Source organism: Manduca sexta, unplaced genomic scaffold, assembly GCF_014839805.1.
Source record: "Manduca sexta isolate Smith_Timp_Sample1 unplaced genomic scaffold, JHU_Msex_v1.0 HiC_scaffold_2077, whole genome shotgun sequence".
NCBI lineage: Eukaryota > Metazoa > Arthropoda > Insecta > Lepidoptera > Sphingidae > Manduca > Manduca sexta.
In genome coordinates this window covers 1-9,726 of record NW_023593005.1, presented here as the reverse complement: position 1 = coordinate 9,726, position 9,726 = coordinate 1, and the positions used below count along the sequence as shown (strand labels likewise).

General features: G+C 37.7%; 2 protein-coding genes across 2 annotated transcripts; one reads left to right on the top strand and one right to left on the bottom strand.

Moving 5' to 3' along the window:
* Positions 1 to 811: 811 nt before the first annotated feature.
* On the bottom strand, positions 812 to 4,698 carry LOC119191897 (hemocyte protein-glutamine gamma-glutamyltransferase-like). Its single transcript, XM_037445754.1, is given in 10 exon segments — positions 812 to 1,144; positions 1,220 to 1,345; positions 1,433 to 1,717; positions 1,795 to 2,059; positions 2,126 to 2,234; positions 2,237 to 2,344; positions 2,424 to 2,612; positions 2,698 to 2,893; positions 2,983 to 3,830; positions 3,971 to 4,698. Coding segments are annotated over 10 exon segments (2,916 nt in total). The 5' UTR covers positions 4,608 to 4,698; the 3' UTR covers positions 812 to 991.
* Positions 4,699 to 7,076: 2,378 nt separating this feature from the next.
* Positions 7,077 to 9,516, top strand: LOC115454412 (transmembrane protein 231). The gene is made up of 5 exons (XM_037445755.1): positions 7,077 to 7,333; positions 7,503 to 7,672; positions 7,922 to 8,050; positions 8,492 to 8,720; positions 8,933 to 9,516. Exons 1-5 carry the CDS (start codon positions 7,195 to 7,197, stop codon positions 9,190 to 9,192), a joined length of 927 nt encoding a protein of 308 aa, XP_037301652.1. The 5' UTR covers positions 7,077 to 7,194; the 3' UTR covers positions 9,193 to 9,516.
* Positions 9,517 to 9,726: the final 210 nt, after the last annotated feature.

Below are 9,726 nucleotides of genomic sequence, written 5' to 3'. Positions count from 1 at the left end.
CTATATATACTACGTAAATATACTACGAAGGTATAATTATATAAATTATGTTATAAGTTGAACTTGTTTAATTCTTATCTAGATATTATATGTTTGAGCTTTTATGATTTTATTGTAAGTAATGTTTGTATGTTTAATGTAAATGTATTGTTCATAAATCAATGATGAATGATGAATGATATTTATGACATGCTCGTGTATGTGTTGAGCTGTCCATTCAAAACTACAAATATTTTTATAACCGGATGAAGGATTGTAAATTCAAAGATATTTTGCAATGAATGCTTTTTATTTTTGAGATCCCAAAAACACACAAACAGTGCAAAAAACATATTTTAGTGGTTACAATATAAATAAAGATCAATCATAGGTGTATAAAGTAATAAAAATAATATTAGACAATAAGCAGTATTTGTATGTAAAATATGATTATCCTAGATAATATAAAGTTCTTAACACTAAGCTCTTTGGGCAAGAGACATCATTATTCAAAACATAATGGCACACGAAGCATAGGTCATTTCCTTACATAGTACACTTAAGTATATGAGTCATAATTAAATCACACTGTGCAGAATGTGTATGAATATAAAATTATTTTTGTATTTTTATTGATTTGAAATGTGCTTGTGAAAAACATTATGTTATTACGAGTATATTATGATCCTTAGACATGCCACGTTATCGTTGTTCGTTCGTATAAAGTATAAAAGTTCGTTTGTAACATTTGTACTGTCCTACAGTTTAAGCGAAGTCGCCACTGGTTTTGTATCCAACACAGCAAATTAAAACATATCGCAGACAGCACTTATACTGCGCGATCAGGTCGCGCTCACGGGTTGGACTTGACAATCACGACTTCCTCCTCCTGGACGTACAAATGTTGTTCCGGCGCTACGTAGGAGACGTAGGAACGGTCCATCTGCAGCGCTGGCGGTGACGACGGCCCCGGCGAGGTGCGCGGCGAAGGCGCTCGGGGCCCGGGGGCTAGCTAGCCGCGCACATTCACTGTGGTGCAGCCGAAGATCTCGTCCATCTGGCGCGACGAGAACGTCACCACGATGCGTCGCTCGCCGTGTCTGCGCGGGATGAACTTGTCCTGGTAGTTCACGAACTCACCGGGCTTCACGTCGCGGAATCTTATCTGCAAGTGAATATCATATTGTATTTTCCATCCTTTCAGACAGCTTCAGGTGTTCAATGTTGCGACGGTACAAACCTGTCGCGGCCTCTGGACGCCGGGTCCTTCAAAGGTGAAGTAGCAGTCGGTCAAATGCACATTCAACGGATTCTGGAAGCTGAATGTAATCGAGCATTCTTGTCCCACGCAAGGCTGGCTCCTCACCTGCACATATCATACACATCAATGAGTAATAAAATTATTAACGATGAATTGGTGTTGTAATATACGAGATATTTCATCGTCTGTTACCTGCACTTGCATTCTTGGCTTATGTAGAGGGAAGTCATCTTCATCAGACCAGGCCTGGCGGGTTTGCTTCACGTAGGCCATGGCGTGCACCTTCACCATTGAGTGGTCGACAAGCTTGTCCATGTATTCTTGCGGTGTGACGTGAAGCTTCAGAACCTCACGTTGGCCAGCGCGTACGATGAACTCGCCTTGAGCCCGTCGGAGACGCGAGGCAATAGCGCCGGTGTAGTAGCATGATGAAGCCGTCAGTACGCACCAGATGGTACGATCTTCGTGCGACTTGTTCTGTAGCATACATTATTATATTACATCGTAGTTCCCCACCATTAAATAGTCAATGTTTGTTGGCTACCTAATCCTACCTGAATATTCATGGTGCAGTCGAAAGGCTGGCCGTAGGGCACAATATCAATGTCCATAAGATCGAAGTACACATCTTCGAAGTTGCGGTCAGGATATTCATAATACTGCTGCAGGCGCTGGTAGCCGCGGCATGAAGCAATAATGGCTAGGCGTTCGGGCGAAGAACTATCCACAGTCTTGTATTCGTGAGTGATTTCGAGCATATCACTCTCCCCTTCGTCGTCATCGCGGTTTGGATTCTTGGTGAGGATCTTGCGGCCCACTCTGCAATGTGATGACAATTTATAGTGTTGTTCACGATTTAATTATCAATTTTCATACAGTACATACTGGTATTGGTTAGAAGCCATCCGAATGAAGCCCCATTCGGAATTTTCTTCTTCCTGGAAGTGGCATAGCTCGGCATTGAGCTGGCAATACATGAAGGGTGTGTCATATGGAATCCGACTTCGCCACGGCGAACTGCTTCTACGCTAGCCGGGCCGCAATGGTAGACCGATTCCGCTTCTTCCTGTGGTGTAGAGTCAATAATCTGCCAGCCGCTGTATCCTGTTCCAGGAAATTTGGGTTAGTAAGTGTTAATTAAGTAGCTAAAATTATAATGATTCACATGAAATGTCGTCAAAACCTTGAGGCAGGTCAGGGCGTTGCATCCATACGTCATTCCAAACGTGGAAGTTCCAGCATGAGTCATAGCAATCCTCATCGGGTCCATTGGGCACTTCGTTGCCATCACGGTCGAAATATTTGTCTACGGTAAAGGTGCGGTTGGTGTCATGGGCCGACACGTAGTTGGTGACGGATCGGCAAGGAATACCTACAATTCATTATTGTGCTGTTCAGTTTGATCTTTCTAAATAAATAATAATATTAAATATATATTTTCTAATCATTTAATTTACCAAGAGCTCTGCAAATAGTCACAACCAAGCCAGAATATACCCAGCATTGGCCGTATTCTACAGGTCGGCCACCATCAGTAAGGTAGCGTTCCAGAATAGCCACAGAGCCCGTCCAAGCATGAGGAGCTACTCCGTCTTTGTATTCGCCGTCGTAGCGTCCAACCATTAGACCGTCGTCATCATGGTTGGCGTTGATCTGTAACACAAATTTATCAATGAAACATTCTTGAACTATTTTTTATTATAAGGAATGAGCAAATTTATTAATCCTTTTAGTATGCTTACCATCGATGAAATAGCTCTGCAGACGCGGATAGGATTGCCACGTTCGGAATGTTCCAGGCCACTGCGTTCCAGCAAATACATGCAAGCAGGCAGTGTAACATCGTCGAACTGTCCGTAAATCCATTTGCGACCTTTGGGTTGGCGCCAGGTGCCGCACCAAATTTTACCCTGTTCATTAAGGACGTATTCCTTTCTGGACGATTCATTATCCATGTAGACGGGATCCTCGCGGCACCAGGGGTTGAAGAGGATGTAAATATCTTCGTCGCATTTGTAGTCGTGGCGGTTGTCGCGCTGGCCGAAGCGGTTAGTCTGAACCCAACAGTTCCAAACACCGACTGGAGCAGTGGCAGGTACGTGTACTTGGAATGTGATGGTGTTTCCATCCTGGCGTTGAATACTAATATCCCATCTATCCATGTCGTGAGCGAGCGATGCCAGGTTTTGCATAGAGCCGTGGCGAGATCCGTGGCGTGAGCCATAACCGCGACCGAAAGAAGAGTGCTGAGTAGTTCCTCCATAGCGATCGATCATTGGGCGATCCATGGGTCCGTGTGGGCTGAGGGGGCTGTGCTGTAGGGGCAGTGGCTCATTGCTGAACGAACTGCGGCGGACGCCGTATGTGGTAGTTTCCCTCATACCACTCATTGGACCCATAGAGCTCATCGTGCTCATAGTTCCCATGGTTCCCATCGTAGCCATCGCAGTTCCGGTATCCTGCATTCTAGACATTCCCATTCCCATGCCCATTCCCATCATGTCACGAGAATGTTGGAATACTCCCTGCTGAGTGTTCCAGTTCACGGGGAGAACGACACGAGTTCCCTTTGTAATACTAGGCTTGGGTCCTATAAAAAAAAATAGATTTGAATGTTTTAGATCGTATAATAGATTGGAATTGAAAATATAACAATGGTCGAAAACAAACCATTATTAAAAAATGCCAATTGTAGATGTTGGAATATCTAAACTAAGAAACGTTACTTACCGAAGCAGAACACGATACGAATCATATCCTGCTGCTTATCGTAAGTCCTGTCGAAGCGCACGGCGAAGAAGAAGTTCTGTCCTCTTCTCAGCACAGGGTTAGGGAGGATGTTGTCATTTACCAGATCGTATTGCTCGGTGTGATGATCCTTGGAGTTGTCCCTGGAGTAGAATTCAGTAAGTTCTACCTTCAGCGGTTGCTGCGAGTAGTAACTCTGAGGAATCATTTCCAGGGTATCCTGGCGGCGGCGGCGTTCATTTTGATCGGCGAGTTTGCAGATAAGGTTGTGAGTGTACTGAGTGTTGGGGCTGTTCCTCATGGAATGCTTCATGCGGTGTAGAGCGCCGGTGCTGTGCGAGCGGCCTGGGCGATGCTGCGCAGTAGGTCCAGCTCTTTGCATAGGCCAACGACGTGTTTGGCCAGGGCGCTGGCAGAAGCTCGAGATGTTGTAATAAGCCGACAATCCGGGGACGTAGTTCGAAGGCATTCCCCCGATGGTCATCTGCTGTTCTCTCATGCAGCTGAGAGTGCTCATTCCTGAAGTGAGTCCGGTAATTCCACCCAGACCCATTCCAGTCATGCTGGACGTCATGCTGGATGACATCCTGTCCATACTGGATCTTCTGACCATGGACATCTTGGCGTAGACGCTGTACGTGTAGAAAAGTAAACTTAGTCCCTGTAGAGGACCTCACTGTGCTCCGGGATGCAACCCGAGCGAATGATGCCATCTGCTTGCTGCGGGCCCTTTTTATACTAAAAGGATGTAGTACGAGATCATTTACCGCTGGGGTATCAGTTGTCATAGCGGGCGCTATAGCCACCGGGTTCAGGCGAAGGCATTGTTTGTGCTCACTGGATTGTAGCTGGAGTAACTCATTGCCACAGTAGCACTAGGGCGCCTAGTGCTAAACCAGATATTACTTTACTGTGAACCTAATAAACATTCGTTATTAGATTCACATAAGTGTTCAATAAAGATATTTTTAAATAATAAGAAAGTAGCAAAAACCACAATTCACGGGCATATTTTTGGATAAGATTCAGGTTCACTTATACACGTTATTACTTATGAACACGGCAAGTAAATTTATAAGTTTACAATTATGGACATTATTCATATTGCCATGTATAAATTCAAATTAATGACCTATTTAAATGACTAGTATGAAAGCCACATGTAATCCACAATATTGAGCCAGACAATAGTAAATGTACGAAAATATATCTTTTCGCATATTCCGCAATATTATATAAAGCAAATAATATAATATTTACATAGATTTACGTACACAAACCGCAGTGAAAATTTAAAATTAAATAAAGCTAAGAGTGCTCATTATTGTAAAACAGGACGCAAATTACATTCACAGGTACCTCCGTAAAATATTAAGAGCCTAAATCATGTGGGGTTATCATCTAGATCAGATATTATTATGATTCAATTGACCATCCATTGGCATAATATGACTACGCAAATAGAGTGCTAGAAACGCTAATTTAGTATTTATGTTATTGATTTATTACATAATTAAGTCTAAATATCGATGTAAATTTACAAATACAGGTCCTGAGATCAGTCAAATGGCGTAATAATTGGCAATTGATTATAGGCAATTATAGGCAGCTAGTAAGTTGTGCCAATCTTATAATAACTAGGGAATTTATAACAACCTGGAAATATGATACAACACCAATGAACTAGAGTTCAGTTTTAAAGATTTTTATAAGAATAAATAAACTATAGTTCAAACGATCTTTCCGTGTACCCAATCATTTAGATTGAAGTTTTGATACTTTTCACTCGTTATATTATGTACAAGTTACACATATTTGGCAGGTCAGTGTTACAAAAGCATAATAAGGTACAGAATTGTATAATGCCCCAGTTTTATAAATCTTTTAAAGCTGTGATTTAAAGACGTTTAATATTATTAAAAATAATTGAATTAATCATAGACCCGTCCTTGAACATCAAACTGGTGAATAAAAATAAAGCATTTTCCTTACGTAAATAAAAATATAATATAAACCCTATCAAAGCAAATATATTTAACAATTTAAATGTAAAATATAGTTTCATATTATTATTAATTATTTCATTTTAGTTAAGTATGTAACTACTTTTTTGTCTTTCATAAAATTAATTTCTCATAAGTTCATAATATACCTACTTTACTCTATTTGATTAGTTTTGCTGACAATTATTGAACTTTGAATGTTCCATGTGGTATTCAATACTATCGTTTTTTTTTCATATGTATTTTTCACCCTGAGCATCTCATACTCTATTAAGACTACGGCATCTACACCTTTAGCTAGAGAGAGACGTCTTGTTAAAACTATGGTACCTACTTATTTGTAATGAAAGAAAAAATATGTACGTTGAACACACTACTATCAATGCTATTAAACAACTCGTAAAACAAGAAAGTACGAACATGATAAAACCATAGCGATTTGGAATCCACATTCGACATTCACAAACTTTTCTTTATTTGAATCTGCTGGCTAGCACGCACCTTTGCAATGGCGCATAGCAATTTCCTAACAAGGCGTGACAATTGTCGTATTGTTTCTAAATATGAAACAAGTTAGGTAATAATCGTAGCATCTATCGTCCTGGGGCGTCTATAACATGCTTCCTATAATAAAAATAGATTACAATATACTTAATTCTCATCAGTTATTATAATCCCATACAGTCGTTATAAACATTGTACCTTGAGGAATATATTGCGTAATTCATACTCTTATTACAGTTAATGCAAAGGTAATTTTATGATTCTGCTGATAATTATAACTTCATTCATTTTTTTACAATGAATACGCAGTGGATACAATAGATGGATGTAACTACATTCCTATTGTTTTAGAACACAAAACAAGGTAACGGATACACGCACACGCGTCCTTTAGGTCAACGTTTCATCAAGTTTTAATTTAAAAGAACAAGGAACACTTAAATAGTTTTTTTTTATCAATTCCTGTATTGATTAAAGCAGGTTTCTTTACGTAAATTAATCTCAATATTTTTTAATAATTGGGTAACACCGATATGTTGCTTAGCAACGCTTTGTTTATCAATAATAATTTCGCCGTAAACAAATAGAATATCGTTGTCTTTTGTTGTATTGTATATGATTTGGTATATGAAATATTACAGTGCGTCAAATTGACCATAAGAATTAATATATTGTATCATTTAAATATTTTAATATGTAATGGCCTTATACAGGTTATTTAGTACTCAGGTGGAAATTCAGTATAAAAGTTACTTGTTATCAAAGGCCACTTTTTTTACTTTAATAACCACATTGTTGAATATAATTTTGCCTTTTATTATAGCATATAGAAGCAGAGGTAAGCAAAATTATATTCCTATTATATAGGTACCTACTTAGTAGATTTTTACCTAAAGGCTTTTTCTTTCTAATGATTCGCGACCCATACTGCTTATATCAGAGCATAAAGACTGCAGTTGTAAATTGCATGTGTATTTAATAATATTCTAACTATTCTTTAATTTCAGGTTTCTGGTTAAAGTCCCACAGTTTCTTTGAACAGCCTTTAGTACACTTTACCTACGAGTACTTACTAACAGCAGAAACACAAGACCCCAGCCAATCTATAATCTGCAGTGGAATACAGGGTCTTGATGAAAATGAAGTTGGAGATAGAGACAAATGTGTTACTATTGAGGTAAAATGTAAATGTTGAGTTAAAAAACAGTATGCCCAAGAGATACTATTCTATAGCATTTTAAAAAATATAAAAATCAAATTACAAACAAAGAATATTGTCTAATACTTATATTTTGTTCATATCTTTCAATTCTACCGCTTGCAATAGATAATAGAAAATGGGTAGAATAATAAATATTTTTTCACGTTTTACTTTTTCGTTCCCTAAATACGGTAAATGGAGATATTAATACCAACTCATTTACAGGTCGAGGAACACGATTTTGACGATGACGGTAAAAGTGATTCTTTGCAACTGAAATTTCAACTTGATGTGCCTCCAGACAAAATATTGGTCTCATTTATATTAATATTGGGGTTAAATTTTCAATTAAAGGTAATGTACATAATTATGTATATATCATTAGGGTCTTAAACGTCCGTAAAGACTTAATCACCTTGCACCTATCTGACTACAAAAACATCACGTTACAAATATAATTTAATTTTTTCATAAAATCTATAAACACACCCGACTCTATTTAATTCCCTATATGTGACTGCGTTATCTAAAAAAAGTAATTTTCATCGATACCCTTGTTTAAACTTAAACTATAGAAAAATATATAGGTATCATACGGGTAAATACCTGTTAGGTACTGACAATATTGGTAATAGCCAACGTACCATACAAACAATAGTAACAAATGCAATCCAGCTTTAAAAGTTTTAGTGTGATTATTCGTCATTATTTGACAATAATTGTTTTTCATTTTACGACTCAATACTTTTATAACTAAACAATCAATTAGATGATGATATAATGTTTCTTTTACAGACTGTGTGTCCCATGCACATGCAAAATCTTGCGGTAGTATCAAAGGATTTCGTGAGCGCTCCGTCGAGCTACAATTATTACGGCGACTTACAATTATATCAAACATCACATCTTCCTTGTTTTTGGGGTCATAAAGACATTAAATACAACAATTCCTTGCTGAATTTTTCAACGTGGCATGATGGAAATATGGCAGATTTTATTTTAAAAGAATATTTTAAGAGAGAAGGTAATGGCGCTCTGATTTTAGATATCATATTTTGACGTAAAAGGCTCTAATCCATAAAGTTCTGAATTAATTCCACGATCAGACGATTGGTAGATCTTAGTGATAATTTTTATTTTATACCCTTGAATGTCTAGATGGACAGATCGTCGACACAGCAATAGCATTTCAAGATCTTTGCTAATATTTTTATGCAGGCACTCTCTTTGTTCCAGTTACAATTCAAACTAAAACTGTGTATGAAAGAATTCAGTATGCGCACACAGACACAATGGAAATTAGAATTAATCTCAGAATACCCGAAATGCAATTCAGATACACCCCAAGCATACTACAAGAGATCAAATGGGCCTGGCCGCAGTACCTATCGATCGTGGTGATATTCTATTGGCTCTTTAATAAAGCAAAAACCTTTGTATTCAGAAGACGGATGTTTATGGCTTGGGAAATAATACCCTGGAAAATATCAAAATAATTTATCCTAAAAGAAAATTAAAGCAATGTCATGCTTGAAGTAATAGCAACGAATTTATCAACCTACAAAACAATCGGTATGAATGGAAAGTACTCAATATAATTTCATAATAAAAATATTAGGTTTAACTAATGTCCATATGATTATATTATCTTACCTTCCTTCATCATAATTCACAAATCAATCAACAAGGAGCAAGACACTAGAATATGCTATAATTCTTTTTGTCTTGGGGTTGAAAATATTTAAATACTGAAAAGGTTCATAATTGTATATAAAAAGCTTGCTAAATTATCAGTGAGTGTTCATAGGTGTGAAATGTTAGGTAAAATAGGTAGTTAAAAATAAAGATTAATTTAGCTTCTATTTATCTATGTGTTTTCTTACATTAATCCTTTTTACAAATTTACATTTTGTCTTAATTCAGTCACAACACTTACAAAAGAATTATTTATTGTCTTAACCCAGAATAAAATCCAATGTAGTAGTATACAATCAACAGCTCTAGCAAGTAGCATCTCCTACCAGGAATCT

Bases quoted from the DNA above. Each gene is read 5' to 3' on its own strand.
- LOC115454412 (XM_037445755.1), top strand. From the start codon at position 7,195: ATGGCCTTATACAGGTTATTTAGTACTCAGGTGGAAATTCAGTATAAA. The intron at 8,051-8,491 runs GTAATGTACATA...TTTCTTTTACAG, and splicing joins GGTTAAATTTTCAATTAAAG to ACTGTGTGTCCCATGCACAT. The intron at 8,721-8,932 runs GTAATGGCGCTC...TCTTTGTTCCAG, and splicing joins AGAATATTTTAAGAGAGAAG to TTACAATTCAAACTAAAACT.